The following is a 20008-nucleotide window of genomic DNA, read 5'->3' on the forward strand; positions in this document are numbered from 1 at the left end:
GGCCCGGTGGGCGAGGGGTTCAGTCGGGAGAGGAACCCAAAAGATGGGAGTAGCTGCCAGCGATTATGAGACCATCAGCGTCGTGGTCATCACTATCTAAAGGGGGCGGTATTGATAGAGTCCCACATCGATCGAGAGAGGGATCTGGGACCTCTATAAGAGGGAAGGTCAACCCTCCATCCTTAAGCTAGCTTTTGGGTGGAGTTAGGGTCCAAACTCTATCAGATTTCTCCACATACTCGATTAAATCTTTAATAAGATCCAGCTCATTCTGTGTTGTAAACTTATAAACTGCTGATTTTTTTAACCAGTTATCTCTCATACTGCTGATGTCCTCTTGGTACTTGTTTATACTGTAATGTGATAAAGATGGACTAGAATTTTCCCTCTTTATTGTCTCTCAGTGGGACACTGCTGGTCAAGAGCGATTCAGGACTATCACAAGCAGTTACTACCGTGGGGCACATGGAATCATCGTGGGTTACTCTTCCTCATTCCACCACTTGCTTTGACTCTTTATCAACTATAACTAATTTTGTCTGGCCTCCACTGGTAGATTGTCTATGATGTCACAGATCAAGAGAGCTTCAACAATGTGAAGCAATGGTTGAATGAGATTGATCGCTATGCCAATAACAATGTGAACAAACTCCTAGTTGGGAACAAGTGTGATCTTACTGCAAACAGAGCCGTTCCATATGAAACAGCCAAGGTATGTGCTTTAAACATTGTCTCTTTACTAATTCTCTTTCAAAAGTTGTGTAGATATCGTACTGTAAGGAATGTAATAGATTCTCTTTAAAATGCTGTCATATTGATGCAATCATAGGCTTTTGCTGATGAAATTGGGATTCCTTTTATGGAGACGAGTGCAAAAGATGCCACCAACGTGGAACAGGCTTTCATGGCTATGGCTGCTGCCATCAAGGAAAGGTATTTGTTTTACACCATTCTGATATGGCGTCTCCCCCCAAAAGTATTTGGATTCTATCTTTGGGAGCATGATGATAATAGGAGAAGTCATCATTTGATATTTTTAACCTCTCTGATTCAAAACATGATACTGATACTGAGAGTGTTGTTTCATCGGGTTTCCTTGTGGCGGATGGACAAAATTCCTAGATTAAATATGATGGTAACAGAATCGGAATTGAGCCATCCAAATGGGAGACTCCACTGTTTTTCTCCTGGATAGATGTTGTGTGGTAAGCCATAGAATCGACAAGAGAATTAATTATTTGAAAGGCAAATTAGTTTTGAGAGTCGTTCCAGGTGGGACATCGGATATGTAAAGGGATTGATAACAGGGGTTTGACCAGGACATAATATTGGAGATGGATGTTAGTAGTCTGACTTTCCATCTTCATCTGATCATGTGGTACGATTTTAGTTTGTTGACAAGAAGGAAAAGAAACAGAAAAGGTAGAACCTCCTCAACTGTGGAAGTTGATGTTTTAACCACAAAGATGTAAATGAAGTAGAATTTAATTGAGAGTATTTGGATCTGTGTTACCTTTGATCGCTGATAATTTTAGTTTCTTTTTTGTTAATCTCATTTTTGGATGGGTGGGTGGACACAGGATGGCAAGCCAACCAGCAGCGAACAACGCAAGGCCACCGACGGTGCAGATCAGAGGCCAGCCTGTTGCCCAGAAAAGCGGTTGCTGCTCCTCTTGAAGCTAAAAAATGACATAGAAGCGTGTTCTAGTTAGACCAAGACACCATTTCTCCTCTCTCTCTCCCCTGATTGCAAGCCAAACCCATTAAATCTGTGTCGCTCATCCTCCACTCCCTCGACATTCCCTTATTTAAAGAAAAAGTTTGTTTTTCTCACCTCAACACTATTCTACTATTTCATTCATTGCCTTACAGGGTATACTTGCTTTCGTGACCGTGTCTGTAACTGTAAGACATTGGTTCCTCTTTAATGATTGACTTGTTTCTCTTTGTTTGTGTCCCTCCACTTGTCTTAGCAGCTTGTCGGTTTTAAAAAATGCGTATGGATGTTTTTCTGTATTCACTTCGATGAAGGAAACACTACCGCTTTTGGTTTTTGTCTTCTAGGTAATTGAATTAAGTATTTATATAGGTCGGTAATTTGTATTTTTTTTAGGGTTTATAAATATTAGTGTAGATCATCTAGATAGTTGAATTTATTGAGCAAATGGATTAGAGTTTTTGGATTTTAAAACTAGTTAAAATAATAATAAAAAAGTTCACTTTACAGAGTATACGATTTTAAATTTATAGAATTAGAAGAGTATAATGTAAACGCAAAGTTATTTTTTTTTTATAACCAATAAGTTCAATGGACAAAGATCCAACTAATATATGTTGGAGAGGATTTTTGGTGTTCTTGCGGTTATTTTTTAGAAAATCAATTGAAATATTTATTGGATTAATCCCAAAAAAAATTCCAAATTTGTTTGTCACTTGGAAAACTAATTCTCAAACTTGCATCCTCTTATAAAAAATACCAACTTAAAAAATTTACCATTGTAAAAAACTGTCAGAATAAAAATTGACTAAGCGTTGAACACAAAAATCGTTAACTAGAGCTGATATGGCGGTACATATATGATGCCAACATATGATTGAATAAGCAGAGCTTCCATCATTAGATTTTGAAGATGTGAAGACTTCTTCACTAGGGTTTCGATAGCTCCATTACAGGTTGGAACAAGAAATATCCCTTACTGTATCCCGATGTTTTGGATTCATCAAGCCATCGAAAATTTTGTTTCGGGCTGTAATGCATTCGCTCATTTGACTGTCATGAATTTCTAACTTCCAAGCTATACCTTCTAGAGATCCCAATTGTCAGAGCCTCCGAATTCGTCAATTCCTTTGATTTTAGCGATCTTCGAAATCTGCTTCAACCTATTCGGAATCTCATCAAAATCTGAATCGAGAAACTCCTTTAGGTCTTGAGATACGACTCGATACGATACGTTTCTTCTCCACTGAATCGGAGACCAGTTCGACAACATAAACAATGGCTCGAAGAGCTTCATCAATCGTTTCCTCTTCCTTTCCATCGACGACGTACTGTAAACCTGTAAATGTCATAGTCCGAATCTCGGAAAACTACCCCCTAGATCAACCATTTTTTTCTTCTCTGAGGAAAATACAAAACCTTTTTTCCCCAATTAAGAGGGTTCGTTCAAAATTACAACAAACAAAAACCAGACAAAACCCTAGAAACTCCATGATTCAGCTGCAAAAATCCAAGTTTCGGAAAACCCAGAAAAAGGGTTCACCAAGAAAAAAATAACGAGGATGAGTTTCGAGGACTCGGAATTGGGACATCCTCACGATTTGGAGCGGTTTCGACGGAGCAAGTAAAAGTGGGAAAAGTTTATTTTCATTTTTTTAATTGAATTGATTGAACTGGTCCGGTTTAATACCGGTCCAAATTAAACTTTAGATTTGCTGATGTGGCATGAAAATATGACGTGGCATAGTATGTGTATTGCCACACCAGCCTCATCTAACGGTGTTTATCATCAACCTCGGTCACAGCCTTTCACAAGTTTAGGTATTCTAAATTATAGGAGGGTGTAAGTCTGGGAATTAATTTTCCAGTGTCAAACAAGTTTGAGAATTTTTATGGGATTAACCTTTATTATCAACTCTGAAATCATTAAGTTTTTGCTAGATTGTTTTTTTTATGGAATCAACGTAAAATTTTTATTTAGAAATAGAAATATTCATTTGTGAAAGCAAATTTTTTATATCTAACAATCATTAAGCTTTTTTAGAATATCGTTCTTTTGTCATTGATAGCGATAAAAATAGATTTTGGAAATCCGAAATTTCGGAATACTGTTTCGTTTAAGTCTTGATTGTTTCGTATCTTGGTATTGACCTCTAATACTCCATCTTACAAACCGAACAGTAAAATCGAAACTAAGACCTTGAATGGTGGGAGTTTTTGGATTTTAGAATCCAAAAATAAAAAAAACAACATTCAAGTTTTTACAAAATTACTTTGAAAATTTGAAAAAATCAATGAAAAATATTTTTTGAGTTTTCAAATATTATAAAATCCAAAAGCCAAAAACCAAAAACTAAAAACCAAAATCCAAAAACTAAAACCAAAAACTCAAAATAAAAGCCATCTCCATTCAAAGCCTAAATATCCATCTGATTCTAGGGTACCGCCGATGTTAAGAAGAGAAAGTACAACAAAAAAAGGACTTGCATCCTGAAGGATATATGCTCTATAGCCATTTGACCGAAAATGGCAATCCATGTACGAAACCACCAGAAAAGAAAAAACTCGATTCACCGTGAAACTAACTAACGGTTTCTTGCCGACTCGAGTGTTATGAAGATGCAGCGCATGAGAGAGAGAGAGAGAGAGAGAGAGAGAGAGAGAGAGAGAGAGAGAGAGGATTTTAATATAAAGATGTGAGGATAATATATATATATATAAAGGAAAGGAGAAAAATCGTGAAACCTTATGGTAAAGGGAGCCTTATATGATATTTAAGAAAAATGAAACTTTTTGTGGCTTTATTTTCTATTCATCAAGTGACCAATTTAATTTAATTTAATTTGTACGCTGCTCATTGACTTGCTTTATTTCATTATTTCAATTGAGTCTTATAATTAATTACAATTATATATCGGCTTTAAATGATAATGTTGAACGAATGAATTTAAAATATATATTTTTTTGCTAAAACTTTATATTGGGGAATGACCAGAAAATTTTGACCAGTGGCATTTGCCATTTGACGGGTAGGGTTCAACCAACCACTAGTCAAATATTTGTCTGTTAGATTTTAAATTAAAAACTATACGTCTATAACAATTATGCGTAGTTAAGGTTAAAATCATAGCAATAAGTTTATACCAATTCCCAACGCATATACGGTTAAAAATCATTTCCAGCCTAATTTATTTTTCTCCATTCTTACATCTATAAATGGTTTATATTTAAATTTTTAGATTTTAATTTTTTTTTTTAAATTTGAAAACACAAATATTTGATGCAATTTTAATTAAATGATGTTGAATCATTCTACGTTAGAACACTTTCAATTATCCATTCTAAATTTCTATTTAGAAATAGAAATATTCATTTGTGAAAGCAAATTTTTTATATCTAACAATCATTAAGCTTTTTTAGAATATCGTTCTTTTGTCATTGATAGCGATAAAAATAGATTTTGGAAATCCGAAATTTCGGAATACCGAACAGTAAAATCGAAACTAAGGCCTTGAATGGTGGGAGTTTTTGGATTTTAGAATCCAAAAATAAAAAAAACAACATTCAAGTTTTTACAAAATTACTTTGAAAATTTGAAAAAATCAATGAAAAACATTTTTTGAGTTTTCAAATATTATAAAATCCAAAAGCCAAAAACCAAAAACTAAAAACCAAAATCCAAAAACTAAAACCAAAAACTCAAAATAAAAGCCATCTCCATTCAAAGCCTAAATATCTATCTGATTCTAGGGTATCGCCGATGTTAAGAAGAGAAAGTACAACAAAAAAAGGACTTGCATCCTGAAGAATATATGCTCTATAGCCATTTGACCGAAAATGGCAATCCATGTACGAAACCACCAGAAAAGAAAAAACTCGATTCACCGTGAAACTAACAAATCGTGGAAAGCTGAACACAATCAGAGTTATTTACAGTTATCTGATTCTAGGGTATCGCCGATGTTAAGAAGAGAAAGTACAACAAAAAAAGGACTTGCATCCTGAAGAATATATGCTCTATAGCCATTTGACCGAAAATGGCAATCCATGTACGAAACCACCAGAAAAGAAAAAACTCGATTCACCGTGAAACTAACAAATCGTGGAAAGCTGAACACAATCAGAGTTATTTACAGTAAGAACATAAAAAAAAAAAAAAAAAAAAAAAAATTGGATCACAGAGTCACGCTAGCAGAGAGAAGAAATATGCACTGGACCCCCAAAACAAACAATCTACTTGGTAGCGTCGGAGCGGGAGCATACGGCTTCAAGAGACTTGGTGAAACAGGTAAGAGAAGCTTGTCAAAGCTTGGAACACATTTGGCAACCCTGTCTGGAGGTTGTTCAGTGTCATCGCTCTAGTCACCTCCACTGCCTTGGTGTGCCTCAGCATCTCTTCCTCCAAGCGCCTCTGATACACGTCCAACTCAGACTTCGTTTCTGAGAGCAGATCATGTGCATCTCAAGCTTGTCCATTCTCAGGCCCTGCACCATGAAGATTGATCCCGACCGTGGAGTATGATTGGTAGTACTTTCTCTCTATGTTCCTAATAGCGGAAGCCTTCTTCTCGAGCTGTTTTGATGCTGCCTCAGAGTGTTTCTTCATCTTCAGCTCCTCGGTTTGTTTTATAGATATGACATGGACAACTTTCAGGAAGCTCTTGATGGCCTCTGAGGCTACTGTGCCCGGAACACGTTCAAGGCTGAGCTTCTACTCATCGCAGAACACATATGCATCTGATTGCTCAGGGTGGGGGTCTGCGTTTGCGTTTTCATTGACAAGTGAAAGAAGGTGAGTTTGAACCAGCCATGGAGTGCACATATGAAGTCACTTTGGAATTTTATGAGGCGACAGAAGCTGGAGTGCCACAAGGAGACAGCTGACTCAAGATCACGAGTCGCTTGGCGGTGCAGTTCAGATGTTGAGTCACTTTTGTTGTCTGCTTGGTTGACAAGGCCCTGGACTTGTTGCACGATGTTGTTCTGGATCTCGTGAAACTCATGCATCGACTTCCACATGTACATGAGCCTGCAATGCAGTGCAAGATGGTAAGAGACTCTCTCTACATTCCCTTCATTTACTTACGTAGGGAGAAACGAAGATGACACGAGCATTATGTTAAGGTTCAGAATCTGAAACTCAACTTTCCAGCACCAATCGAGCCTTTATTCCTCACCGAAAACCTGAATACAACTTTGGATGATCTTGATTTATGAGAGGATCCCAACTCTCATTCCCCAAACAAACCCTAACCCTTTCTCAAACTAATACTAACTAACTAATACTAACAGCCAAAACAACCCATACTAACTATAGTCCAGATTCAATGAATCTACATAACCCATACATCTATCACATTAATATCTCAAGATGCCTAACTCTATTTCTTCGTGACATGGTTAAAACCTTTATAGAACAAGGATAACAAATGGGGAAAGAAATCGGTCTGAACATAACTAGAAAATATCGCTGAATTACGACCCAATCAACACAAAATTTGATGCGTGAAAGGAATGCAGGCCATTTTTTGACCAATGTATCGTAATCATTCTCCAAAGAGACTTATGTTTAGCATCCAAACAAAGGAATCTGCAGATGGAGAAAGGGCTTTGGCAAGTTGTAATATTGAGCAGAATATCATTATGATTTACCCACTAAGTTGAACAATGCCGTAGTAGTTGGAGCATAACAGCGGTTAAGAGTTTGATGGTTTTGAGAAAGACCAGTCTAGAACACGGGGTCAAATGATTCAAACCAATTTTAAAGAAGAATCCCATTTGTCATTGTGGATTGTCAAATGTAATGTAAAAATATAAGCAGCTTATATGATGATAGAGAAAGACTAACCCCTGAGAGAGTTGGACGAGTTGTGGAAGAAGGTGGGTGTCACGGAGACAGAGAATGGCGGAAGATGTGGTTGAGACAGCCTGGGAAGTGACAATGATCAGCAACTGCAGTCTGGTAATAGAAGCTTTGGTCTTGTCGAGCTTCGAATCCTGCTCTCCTTTGTATTCCTGACTCCGCAATGCACACAGCTTTCTCCTGTCCTTCATCTTCACTCCTTCTCTCGCCTGAATTTCCCACAAAGTAATTAATGAATGATTGGTGGGCATAAAGTGGGTGAATGGCTGCAAAAATTTAAAAGTACCTTGACGTCCTGGAAGAGCTTCTTCTCCCAAGCCAAGAGGCGGTCGAGAATGGAAGAGAGGCTCTTGGGAATGCCTCCTTCGTCAAGTGTAGATGTGTCGAGTTTGTACTTCACGGCCAATGGCGGCTTCAAGGTCCAGCTAGAGCTCAGGTTGCTTGATACACTGCTCGAGTGATACACCGTCTCTGCATTCATTAATTTCAGATGACATGTTAAACAACACGAGTTTCCAAAAAAAAAAGAGAGAATAAAACACGTCTCACTCTTGAGCTGTGCTCGGTCGATCTCGAGCATGACAGAGACCTGGTCCCCCACCGAGGCAGCCTTCTCAAAGTACTCCTGAATGGCGATCACCCTCTCCTCCAGATTTGTGACATGGTCTGCTTTCTCTTTCCCCACGTGCTCCTGCCTCTGCTTTTCGAAAGGATCTGGCCTCGTCGTCTTCATCTGACGAAGTGGCCGCACTGATCACACGGGTTTCACATAGGTTTTCTAACATCATATACATCGGTTTGGCTCGCCTTTTAGGCATTCTAGGATGTTAGTTGGCCACAATTTGGGCTCTTTTCCTTCTATATTTTGCATGTCAACATTCGCGGGAATTTTCACGGGATATAAGACAAAAATAACACAATTTGGAGGACCCAAGAAGGTTCAGAGAATTCAGGTGGGCCGCTCGTTTTTATGCGCGGGCGCCCAAAATTCATGCTCTGAAAAATGAGCGACCCGCCCATTTTAATGAGCGACCACCTGAAAATGAAAAACGCAGAATTGGAAATGCTCAGAAAAAATGAGTGACCCGCCCGTTTAAATGAACGAACGCCTGAAAATGAAAAACGCAGAATTGGAAATGCTCAGAAAAAATGAGCGAACCGCCCGTTTTAATGAGCGATCGCCTAAAAATGAAAAATGCAGAATTGGAAATGCTCAGAAAAAATGAGCGACCTGTCTGCCAAAGTGAGTGACCGCCTGATTTTGTGATGTAGAGAAAAAAATGAGCGACCCGCCTGCCAAAATGAGCGACCGCCTGGATTGCTGACGAAGAACAACAGTGAGGGGTCGGCTTACTAAATGTGCGACCCGCCAGAAAATGAAACTTCAACATTTGGCCCAAAGAAGAAAGGCCCGTTAGAGAAGAAGAAAACCCTAATTTTTCTATCATAAAAAAGAAATGAGGCAAGGGAGAAAAGGGGGTTTGGCCACACATTGAAAAAGAGAACTTGGAGAAGAAGTTTGGGAGCTTAGAGAGCAAGAGAAGCACAGAGAAGGAGAAGAAGAGAGAGAATCCACCATTGAAGACCATCCTAAGCTTTCTCTCTCCTTCTTCTTCATGTTTCATTTTGCTTTTTCTTGTTTTCCTCTTTTGAACATAAAGTAGAAACCTAGTTGTGGGTGAGAGATCTCCACTTTTGTATGGATACCTATGTTTAATCTATGGTGTTTATGAGTTCTTTTCTATGGGTTTGGTATTTTATACTTAATGCTATTAAACTTTGGCGACCGCTGACATTACCCTTTAATCAAAAAGCCAAACTGATATTACAAAACTAATTTGTGAACTTACCATTGCATCATTGACACCATATGTTACGCCCTATTGTTCCTGCAGAAGAAGAGCATGTTAGTGGTTATACAAGGACGTCATGTCCATGGTAGGTACATATGCTAAGATGGAGTTTTACTTACCTGCATCACATTTCTCTCTTCAAATCATCAAAAACAACTCCAATCGCTCTATCCTGCCAATACATAACCCTCGCATTTGGAGTATATACGAGCAACCTTGGTTTTCTATAAACGTTCATGTGAACAAGAGAAAAGATATTGAAAAAGAGGATCACGAGAATTGAAAGAGGATTATCGTGCAAAGAGTTTGTGCTAGTCTCCATGCGACCATTAAAAGATAGTTGCATTTGCCCCAATTATGTCCCCTAATAGATTGGAGTTTTCTATAACAGCAGCCTTCTTACTTGTTACCTGGCCTGGAGAAGAAAATAAATTGAGTTTTGGTTAAATATCCTGATGACTAGTTCTTTCAACTTACTATCACGGCAGGGAAACGGGGTGCATCCCATCCTGCAAATGAAACAAACGGAACAGGAGCAATTCCATCAAAGAAGAACCAATGAACGTCTAGAATTAGTGGATTAGCAGTGACCAAATGTTGAGACAACAAAGAAAGCAACCGAAGAACCAAAAAAAGCTAAATAACAGAGAAAGCAGGACACATGGAGAGTTAAGCAGGAAGGGATCTGCAACTGAAAATACGTAGTGTCAAAGCCAGCTCGAAGGGACAATATCTGTTTCTTTGTTTAAGCTGTTCCAAAAATTGGAAGAGAAGCTTGAGCAAAACAGCCAATGGGATAGTAACCTCAACAATCCAAAGCCGCAGAGTCAGCTTGTTTAAAAATGGTGGAAAACAATCAACAAAAAGTCTTACCCCGATTGATTATCTGCGAAAGCGATCTTCTAACAAAAAGTTGAGCGTAGTCGTCTTTGATGTATATCTCTTTTTGACGCAGGACATTCAAATTTCATAGCAGCTAATTAACATTTCCAGAAACCTTGGGCGATGCTCGAGCATCCACAGCCATAAACTCAAAACTAAACGGCAACACCGAAGCAGAACGCCAATTCCTGGGGAATACGAAGAAATGCAAAAAGTGCTAGAGGGAGAGATGGCGTACGATTTTCTGGCGGAGGAATCGTCATTAGGCGCCTGAACCGCCGCTCTGTTGCTGCTAGACTCCGCCGTTTGATTCGCCGTATACTCCGGTGACGACGACGCACACTCCGTCCAGAGATTTTGAATAACCGTTATCGACGACGGCTCCGGGGTAAAATCCTCTGATTCTGAGCCCAAGCCTCCAGAGGGTCTGAAGTTGGATCTCGGCCCGTCTGAAGTTGGATCACGGCCCATTAGATTTTACGATATTATACGACTTAGACACGACACTATCATTTCCCGACCCCCGCAAAAAAGAGAGAGCGAACTCGAATTCCCCCTCTCTGCCATCCTCCCCTCTTCCTCTTCGAAATCGAAACCCTAACACCATTTTTTCGGGACAAGTCCCTGGATGCTTCTGAGGCCATCCATTTTCTGATTCTCTTCAACTCTCCTATTTTATTGTTTTGGGGCGAGCGATCTCTGAAGATGGATATCGAACAGAAGCAGGCGGAGATTATCGATCAGTTCGTTAAACGAGCTTCTACTTGCAAAGGCGAGGCACTTGCACCTATCGTACTTGAAGCGACGTCGAATCCGTCGCTCTTCGCGTTCTCCGAGATTTTGGCTGTACCCTCCGTTGCCGAGGTGTGTTGGAATAGACCCCTTCTGTATTTCAGTTGGTTTGTTGTTCGATTTCCTGTGGGGTTTCGCCTGGGTCAGGATCGGACATGCTTCTCAGTTTTTGTCTTAGGGGTCTAAGTTTGGTTGTAGTTTTGTCATTGATTTGTCCCAAATGAATACATTCCGGTTATGGTTGCTGTTCACACGTCACGTCTGGGAGAATTGATGTGCTTTCTCATGTATTGCGTATGCTTTCAGTGGGATGGTGATGTGCTATAGTTTGCTAATATCGGTGTTGCATAAATCAGCAGTAATTGTTCCTTCGGCGAACTGAGTTCTAGGAGTTTGAAATCTTAAAATTTACTGCTGGAATTCATATGTTCATATAATTTTGTTTAGTTTCTCAAACTATTAAAAATGTTTTGCAGCTCGATGGAACGTCAAATTCTGTATACCTGGATGTGCTACGGTTATTTGCGCATGGGACCTGGGCTGACTACAAGTGTATGTGCATAGTCTTGACTCTTGAGTTATTCATTTCGTTGTGCCCGTGGAAAGTGAGCAGTTATGGGTGGTGTTCATTCATCACATGCATTTCTTGCTTTCTGCACGGTACTATATGATTTGTGGACAAAATCTTCTCATTGCATCTATTCTTAAACCTTGTCAAATCTAGGCATTACTGGGCGTATTCCTGAATTGGTTCCTGATCAAGTTCTTAAGCTAAAACAGCTCACTGTTCTTACCCTGGCTGAGACAAACAAGGTATATTCTGCTTTCAGGATCTGTTGCCTGGCATTACTGGGCGTATGCCAATGCTTGGTTGGTTGGTTGGTTTGTGGCTTGTTCCCTTTCTTGGTTTTGTTTTTTGTTGCAACTCTTTTTTGCCCGAGTGATAGTTGTTTATTGGACTTGTGATATCTTAATCAGGCTGACTCATCTCTATATTCCGCTTTTTTATTTCATTTTGTGGAAACTCAGCCTGAATTCACCTTGCTTAGGGAACCCTTTTTAGGCTAAACCCGTGTAGTTTCCTAGCATGTGCACTTCTATATAAACGTGTTTGTGGATTTATTTCCAGGTATTGCCCTATGATAGTCTGATGCAGGAATTAGATGTTACAAATGTACGTGAACTCGAGGACTTTCTTATCAATGAATGTATGTATGCGGTGAGTATTCCAACTGAAGTACCTCTTTTTTTCTGAATAATCTGCGGTTTTGTTTTCAATAAAAAATTAGAAGTTTCCTAGACATCTAACTGCAGCAATGCAGAGAGGTACATACAGCAGCATGGTGCTGACTTTTTGAAATTTCCAGGGTATAGTAAGAGGAAAGCTGGACCAGTTGAAAAGATGTTTTGAGGTATGAGCTGTGACCCGGTTTCTGAGTAAAATAACCACCATGCTGCTTCTTTACACTTCCAGTTCCACTTAGATGCTTATTAAAGTATCGTATTCCTGGTAAACTGTAGGTTCAGTTTGCGGCTGGTAGGGATCTAAGGCCAGGACAACTTGGGAATATGATGCTCACATTGTCAAACTGGTAGCTTTTATGTTCTAGTCTTTTTTGCCTTGAACCCTAGGATTTTCTCTACTCTAATTACATCAGAAGAACTTTTACATGATGCATGAATCTAAAGTAAAGATGTTGAGCTCTTTTGCGCTACCGTCCGGCTTTTATGTGGGTATCCTTTTTTCTGGAAGAAAAAAAATCATGTTGGTTTAGGCTTAAAATTCTGTTTATTTATCTCACAACAATGATGTGTAGGTTGAACACGTCAGAGAATCTACTTGTTTCAATTCAAGAGAAGATAAAGTGGGCAGACAAGATGGGTGAGTTTGAAAAGAAACATCGGAAGGAAGTTGAAGAAAGGGTGGAAGAAGTGAAAAAGTCTCTTTCCATGAAGGTCAGTTGACCCTAGCTGTGTGGTTTGGCATCCAAGGTTTTGTGGGTAAATCTGTATGTCATAGTTAATCACATATTCTTATGGTTGACATTGCTGTAAAGTGTCTTCAAGATTTTAAAATAGAAGGCTGCTGTATTATGCAGAGCCAACGAAAGATGTGGAACTGGGGTGTATTTGCCCGTCTTTGTCAAACTTGATAATAGGTCGTGATAGGATATGAAAGATTTTTATTATGCTCAATGGCGGGGCATGTTGGTCGATGTAGTCTTACTTACGTTGTGGCAGAAGTTGCACACTGTGGGCAGGCAGATGTTGACCTCGGAGGGCACGAGGAGATCTTTGCTGAACCAAGTGGAGTGATGGATTACGAAGAAGATAGAAGCCGACCCAAGAGGTAAAACTTTCTTGGCTAATTAAGTTAATGGAGAGGATTCACCTTTAGGAGCTTAGTTTGTGAAAGGAGAGTGTGCGGTGAGGATTGTTTTAGGACATGGAATAATATTTTGTGTAACTTGGGGAGCAGTACAGGGATTATAGCAAACCTCCACGGTTTATTCGCTGAATAGTACTTTTTTTGTGTGTGTTTACAGGAGGAGGCATCCAGTAACTTAAAACAAAGAGCCATAGACACATTCCTTTTGTTCAGCCTGAGGTGATGATGATATAAGTTTTTTTTTTTTGCGGGAAGGATGTTAAACCCTTTCGGCTGCCAACTTTTGTTGTTTGGGGGCCTCTTTTCACATATCTCAAGACACGCGTTTCTCTCTCAATCCAATCCATTATGTCAGTTTAAAAAAAAAGGAGCAAAAGGGGAAGTCACCCAGGGCGTTACGTGGTTTGATTTCCCGATTCATGCCTTTGTGATTGAACCATGTTTTCTCTGAATGACGACATGATTACTTCATGCAAACCTCGATTTGATTGCCCCAAAGAATTGTCAGGATACATATCTTAAGTTTGTAAAAGTGGTTGTTGCCGTTGGGATACGCAGATTTTGACCAATATAATAATAAAAGAATTGTAAGGAGTGGTTTAGTTTAGGGAGGGGATTATTGCGTTTCATGGAAACGTGTAGAAGCTTAGATATTGATCCATCTTTTTCATGTTTTGAAAGAAAGAAGAAATATATAAAAGATCAGCATTCCCGCAGAAACAGCATGGCCCAGTTCGTTCATTGCGGGTGGGGGTCTTGAATCTTCTTGGCGTTTTGTTAATGTTGTGTTGCTTCATCGTTTACTCGCCGCCGCCTGTTCTTCACCCTCGCCGGTTCCACTCCCCCCGTACCGATGAGGTGTGGGAAGTTGAGCTTCGCTTTCGACCCCCTCATCTCGAATGCCGCTCTGTCGTAAGCCACCGCCGCGTCCTCCGCCGTCTCGTATGTCCCCAGCCAGATCCTTGCCCCTTTCTTCTTCGGGTCTCTTACCTCCGCCGCGTATTTCCCCCATGTTCTTCTCCTCACTCCCCTGTAGCTTCCCCCTCTCCTCGGCCACGGTGTTTCCATAACCCCGGCTTCCTCTTGCAGATTGCCTGACGATGATGTGGGATTCTCCGAATCATCTTCCAGCAGATGACGCCGAATCGATTCCAGAACTTGTGATGTGAGCTCTCCCTCCATTTTTCTCCTCCTTTCTTCTTCAATCTGCTCCCGGATATATATACACACATGCCTGCATTGCATTTTGTTCTTGTGAATTTTACTATTCCTCGATTAGATTCGCGTTTTTTTTTTATAATTGTCAAATCTTTAACAGACTACAGAGGAATCTTGCGCATTTTTCACGCTATGGAAAACGAGACTTGTGTATTAAAATGACCCACGGATGGGAGTCTGGGAGATGTGTTTAAAATCCATTATGTTCTTGCTTTCCATATTTCTACTCATATGTTTATTGCACAAAGAGCTTGGAGGCATCAGGGCCATTTTTAGCCATCCATTCTCATCCTCTTGCTTATCTTTCATCTTGATTCACCCCAATGCAATTGATTTCCATTGGCACCATATTTGCAAAGAATCGTTTGCCCTGTTCTTTTGTGTGATATTTGGATACTATGGCTTGTGTGTTTGTGCTATGTTTGCTTCACAGATTCCAGTCATCTTTGGAAAAACAGAACAGTGTTAAGCCAGTTAGACACTTACTTTAACGAACTCAATAATTTTGATTTGGCAGCTTTTATTTTGGAATGAATTTATTCAATTTTCAATGTGATCAACTCAACTACTCGGCTGTGTCTACTTAGTTGCTTAATTTAACTTATGAGAAAAGCTTCATGAGTAAAATGGTTTAAATTATCATCCAACTCTGCAATCTTTGTTCCTGGTTGTTCTTTCCTCTTTTTCTCTCCGCAGGATAGAATAGTTCTTGTAAAAGATTAATAGTATCCCAAAAAGTGTAAGGCTTCCATATCTCCACATTTTTGTTGTCTCTCCACATTTTTGTTGTCTCTATAATCTATATTTACAGTTAAAATATACAAAAGGAAATAAGATTGTTGGTCATCATCCTTGTATTATGCATATGAATAAACATATTGAGCAGTAGCTCAATGGAAATCTGTTCACAACATTTTAATGCTAGTTACCTGTTTGTTTCTCTTCATGATTTGTTGTAGTTGTTGTATATCAGCCAGGAATATGGAGGAATTCAGGCAGATCCATAGCGTCGAGTTATCTGTTAGGGAAATGGGAGAAATGCAATCAAAATCAGTTCAGATAAGTGTCTGTTTCTTCCCTGGACACAATAGTTAAGTGGGATCAAATTATGTTGAAACCTGAAGTTGTACTATTTTTCTTTTAATTTACACCATCTGAAATATAGCAATGGATACTGGCAGGCATCTTTGTCTTGAGATAGCTGAGTAATCCGTTGCAGAATTTGTTGCACCGTGGGACTTCTTTTGGATGTCACCTTATACGTTTTCAGATGGATTGTGGATATTAACTTAATTATGATTCAATGAGCATCTTCATTTGGTATTTATATTTCCTCTTGAAGAAAATTCTGGCACTTGTTGTTGATAAGGCTTGTGCATAGTTTAAGTAGTTAATACCCTACCTCAAGCATGAGACGGTGACTACTACGCTTGCTTTTATATGGAAATAGCCTTTTCTTTGTTATTTTCCCTTTTTGCTGCTATTACTTTTCAATGCCACGCTTATACTGCCTCATCTGCTTGACACATTGCCATCCTTATCTTTGTAGAACAGAACATGGTTTGGTGAACAGTGGCACGATGGCAAATCTCTTTGACTTTAACTGTTTTAATATTTTGTAGTTTCACCAGTGTCACACTCATTGAATTTAATCTCCAAGTTTTGTTCATTTGCGCATCACATAGCATGGGCAAATTATTGATAAGCATAAGACTACAAAATGGGTATTATTATGAGAAGATTGTAACATTATCGCCCGTCCACCTTGCACTTTCCTGGCCCCTCTTACTGGATGCTGAAATTGAACAAGAAAAAGGGAAAGACAAAAGCAGCATAAGCTGATGTAATGCATTGGAATCTGTTATTGCTATGCTCCATGCCCTCAACAGATACAAAAGGAGCGAAGAATTCAAATCACTATAAGGAAAAGAGGATTGCTTACCTCTTGCAGTTGGTGGCCTTAGAGATGGGAATGTTAAACGTCACGCCACACTTGGCAGGGAGGGTAGATGCTGCGTCTTCCTTAAAGTTTGGGTAGTTTTGTGCAGCCAGCTTAAGGCATTCACATGCGACTTGCCTGTCGGTCGTGGTCGGGGTGATTGCCTCTATGTTCCTCACTCCAGCACAACATGCAGCAGATGGAGAACCTCCGTTTTGGAGATACACGATGCAAGGAACCAATGACCGATCGACCTCGCCGCAGGTAATGGCAGCCTGTGTTGGATGCGTCATGAAGCTTTGAAACATAAAAACAAGAACAACCAAACTGGGTATGATCACTGCTCCCTTCATTTTGTTTTTCTTTTGATTTGGGAATATGCTGTTAAGCTAAAATGCTTTGAATGCTGAGTGCTTTTGTTTCTGTTGAAGTGGATACTGGACTCCATGGTATGCATGTATTTATAGTGATTTCTAATGTTGGATTTTTATCCTTGCCTTGGAAAACACAAAGGGTTGGTTACGATGGGGTAATGTTGTTTTCTTTTGTCACAATTTTCAGTTTCTCTTTTGCAGTTTCTGTTTGAAACGATAAGCCTGAGCTGATCTAATCATTTCTTTTCTTTTGGATATTTTAAATGCATTTATTAGTAGAGGTAAGAAAAAGGTTCAGGATTGATGCCAGCACTTAGCAACAAGTAAATAGTTTGTCTCTCAATGTATTGGGTGGATTATTGCTCGTAGGCAACAGTTTTGCTCGGTGATACAGATTGGCTTTGAGCTGATGGTACTCACAACAAAAACTAATAGGATAAAAGGAATACTAACTGTTCTGTGAGATTATCAATATGATGAAGTCCTGAGGTGTACCTAATTAATTGCCTATGCTGACAAATGAGAAAGTTTCTTGAATGAATAACATTGTTAAGTTTGTTTTGCAGTGCTAGGTCCCATTCGCCATGTTTCTCTTATCCCCCCGTCCCCTTACCTCCTCCAATAATTTTTATGAAAGATTAACATAGGCTAAAAGCCTGAAGAAATTATGCTTGTAATTTAACGAGTATGAAGATCTTTTACCCAGGCAAATGGCTTAAATATGGGATAAGAGAGCGGTGAGAAACGAAGATGACACGAGCATTATGTTAAGGTTCAGAATCTGAAACTCAACTTTCCAGCACCAATCGAGCCTTTATTCCTCACCGAAAACCTGAATACAACTTTGGATGATCTTGATTACCTCTACTCTTATTCCGCTTTCAACGAAATCACGGCTTTTCTCGTTTTCGTCCAATTGATGCTCGATTACCACATTGGAGCGGCTAGTATCTCACGAAGCCTCGCGAGCTATGTTGTTGCTCTTCTTCAGCTCTTCCCAGTTTTCAAGGACATCATTCCGAGCTGGTTGGCAAGTGGCCAAGAACTATTGGGTGGAATGCTTTCTATTAATATCCTCGCTCCGATTTTACTAGCACTTTTGACCCTCATTCTATGCCGTGGGGTGGGAGAGTCTTCTACTGTTAACTCCGTCATGACTGCAACGAAGGTCAGGTGATCCTCTATGATTTTATGATTTTTGCTTGGACAAAGGTAAACCTCATTTCTCAGTTTTCATACCTCTGTAGGTCGTGATTGTTATCGTCGTGATCTGTGCCGGTGCTTTTGATATTGATGTGGAAAATTGGTCTCCTTTTGTTCCAAATGGGTTCAAAGCAGTACTAACGGGGGCAACTGTAGTAGCGGTTCATGAAACCATAGACCCTCTCCTTGAAATTCTAAACAAGAAGATTGGAGACATCCTATTTCTCTTTCCACTTAACATAGACAAGATATAGATGCTTGTTGGTCTTGAACTTCATATTATGTTGATGCATGAACATATATTACCGGAAAGTGTAGCTCTTATTTCCCTTTTCTGATGTATTTTTTCTTGGGTGGAGTAATTTTAGGTTGTGTTTGTTGTTCTCGACATGTGACTTGATGTCATGATTTGTTATAGGTGTTATATCAATATTTAAGAGCACCTGATGGGGGATAGGGTAGGGGTTCAATAAAAATCATTGTGTGGCAATTTGATGCAAGTTATGTGTTAATTTTGGTTCACTCAATAGTTGCACTAGGGTCAACATATGCTGAAAGATATTGGGTATGTAATTTGCTAGTTGGAAACAGAGAGTTGGACGTAAAGATTCATGAGGTGAGTGTGAAATTTGTTGCATTGCGGGAATCCTCTTAAATGTTATATCTGATTTTGATGATGTTTCCTTTCATATTGTGTGGTTATGTGTTACTGCCACATTTGATTGACATATCCCATCCTTATCTTAGGAACAACTAAATGTTGCTGGGTCAAGTATGGTGCAGAGAGTAAATTCTTTGGTTTTAGCTGCAGCCATATTTCATGGCTGCATCCATTTCAACCTTGTCAAGATTTTCACTTGATTCATTACATGTCACACACAGCCATAACATTACAAATGGGTATTTATTCTACAGAAGATACGGAATATGTCAAAAGAGGGCTTTATTCTCCATACTGTTCTTTTCCAGGCGCCACTCTTACTGGATGCTGAAATGAAGAGGAAAAAGGAGGGCAGTACTTGATTAGTACTGAAGAAATGTTGCTTTAAGTAGGAAAGAGGAAGGGAAAATGAAGAGGGAAGCACTTGATGCTGCATCTTCCTTGAGGTTTGGGCTTGTCCAAGGCATTCACAAGCTTCTTGCCTATCGGAGGTGGATGGAGTGATGGCCTCTCTATGTCTATCACAACATGAAGCAGAGGGAGGTCACCACGGTTGATGGCAGGCCTGTGTCATGATGGCAACCAAACTGGTCTGGGTACCACCACCATCCTTCCCTTCATGTTTTTCTTCTTATATTGTTATGGGATATGCTTTGTGTGTTGTGTGGTTTGTTTCTGTGCTTAGACTCCATCGCATCTGCCTTTGTTTGTAGTTTGGCACCTTGTTCTTCCCTCGAAAAGCGCAGAGGCTAGATGACTTTCCATTTTTTTTCTGGATAGTGGATATCATGATTCATGAGGCGGTTGGGGGAAATATGAAAGTACAAGGTGTTAGAAAACTTTGGGGGATAGGTGACATAACTTGTCTTTGTCAGCAACACCGTGTAAAGGCCCAACTAGCGACAGTTACTCCAAAAGCATGAAGAAAATTGAGCGTTAAATCCATGAGGCGTTGTATCATTACCACTTTTGTTTTTTGATGTTTGTCTTGTCTTGTGCTCTTGTTACGCCAATGGGCTTCACTATGAACAACAATAAAGCCCATTTGTTCGGATGGGCTTAGAATTTCACGAAAAGCTCGATAATCTCGGCCTAAACGCCATCTTCTTGGTCGTCA

At 39.6% G+C, this 20008-nt stretch overlaps 6 protein-coding genes and 1 long non-coding RNA gene across 10 annotated transcripts in view; 3 read left to right on the plus strand and 4 right to left on the minus strand.

Annotated features, from left to right (window-relative positions):
- The window catches only part of LOC104814064 (ras-related protein RABD2a-like), a 3526-nt gene extending 1575 nt beyond the window's left edge, over window positions 1–1951 (plus strand). Inside the window, exons 5-8 of the mRNA XM_010541913.2 lie at window positions 405–476; window positions 557–712; window positions 830–933; window positions 1581–1951. Coding sequence (XP_010540215.1) covers window positions 405–476; window positions 557–712; window positions 830–933; window positions 1581–1677 — 429 coding nt within the window. The 3' untranslated portion in view covers window positions 1678–1951. The remainder of the gene's footprint in view (window positions 1–404; window positions 477–556; window positions 713–829; window positions 934–1580) is intronic.
- Window positions 1952–5719: 3768 nt separating this feature from the next.
- LOC104814065 lies at window positions 5720–10695 on the minus strand. The gene is given in 8 exon segments (XM_010541914.2): window positions 5720–6001; window positions 6003–6506; window positions 6509–6746; window positions 7566–7789; window positions 7867–8051; window positions 8130–8313; window positions 9431–9469; window positions 9553–10695. Coding segments are annotated over 7 exon segments (1389 nt in total). The 5' UTR covers window positions 9434–9469; window positions 9553–10695; the 3' UTR covers window positions 5720–5950.
- Window positions 10696–10819: 124 nt separating this feature from the next.
- LOC104814067 (COP9 signalosome complex subunit 7-like) lies at window positions 10820–13967 on the plus strand. Of its 4 annotated transcripts, none has more exons than XM_010541916.1 (9): window positions 10820–11179; window positions 11584–11659; window positions 11832–11920; window positions 12237–12326; window positions 12475–12519; window positions 12629–12699; window positions 12925–13063; window positions 13349–13457; window positions 13654–13967. In XM_010541916.1, exons 1-8 carry the CDS (start codon window positions 11021–11023, stop codon window positions 13421–13423), a joined length of 744 nt encoding a protein of 247 aa, XP_010540218.1. In that variant the 5' UTR covers window positions 10820–11020; the 3' UTR covers window positions 13424–13457; window positions 13654–13967. The 4 variants fall into 4 exon arrangements, with proteins under 4 accessions (XP_010540218.1, XP_010540219.1, XP_010540217.1 ...); XM_010541917.1 differs by having other exon boundaries at window positions 13352–13457; XM_010541915.1 differs by having other exon boundaries at window positions 13369–13457.
- A 306-nt stretch (window positions 13968–14273) lies between these two features.
- On the minus strand, window positions 14274–14678 carry LOC104814108 (ethylene-responsive transcription factor 13-like). Its single transcript, XM_010541987.1, has one exon. The coding sequence runs from the start codon at window positions 14676–14678 to the stop codon at window positions 14274–14276; it is 405 nt and encodes a 134-aa protein (XP_010540289.1).
- Window positions 14679–16295: 1617 nt separating this feature from the next.
- On the minus strand, window positions 16296–17746 carry LOC104814070 (non-specific lipid-transfer protein A-like). The gene is made up of 2 exons (XM_010541921.2): window positions 16657–17746; window positions 16296–16509 (listed from the first exon to the last, which is right to left on the minus strand). Exons 1-2 carry the CDS (start codon window positions 17004–17006, stop codon window positions 16500–16502), a joined length of 360 nt encoding a protein of 119 aa, XP_010540223.1. The 5' UTR covers window positions 17007–17746; the 3' UTR covers window positions 16296–16499.
- LOC104814109 (cationic amino acid transporter 9, chloroplastic-like) lies at window positions 17715–18484 on the plus strand. Its single transcript, XM_010541988.1, has 3 exons — window positions 17715–17733; window positions 17828–18195; window positions 18275–18484. Exons 1-3 carry the CDS (start codon window positions 17715–17717, stop codon window positions 18482–18484), a joined length of 597 nt encoding a protein of 198 aa, XP_010540290.1.
- A 603-nt stretch (window positions 18485–19087) lies between these two features.
- LOC109116693 lies at window positions 19088–19988 on the minus strand. Its single transcript, XR_002024226.1, has 2 exons — window positions 19316–19988; window positions 19088–19218 (listed from the first exon to the last, which is right to left on the minus strand). It is a non-coding gene; the product is annotated as an uncharacterized LOC109116693 (long non-coding RNA).
- Window positions 19989–20008: the final 20 nt, after the last annotated feature.

Source organism: Tarenaya hassleriana, unplaced genomic scaffold, assembly GCF_000463585.1.
Source record: "Tarenaya hassleriana unplaced genomic scaffold, ASM46358v1 Cleome202, whole genome shotgun sequence".
Classification (NCBI taxonomy): domain Eukaryota; kingdom Viridiplantae; phylum Streptophyta; class Magnoliopsida; order Brassicales; family Cleomaceae; genus Tarenaya; species Tarenaya hassleriana.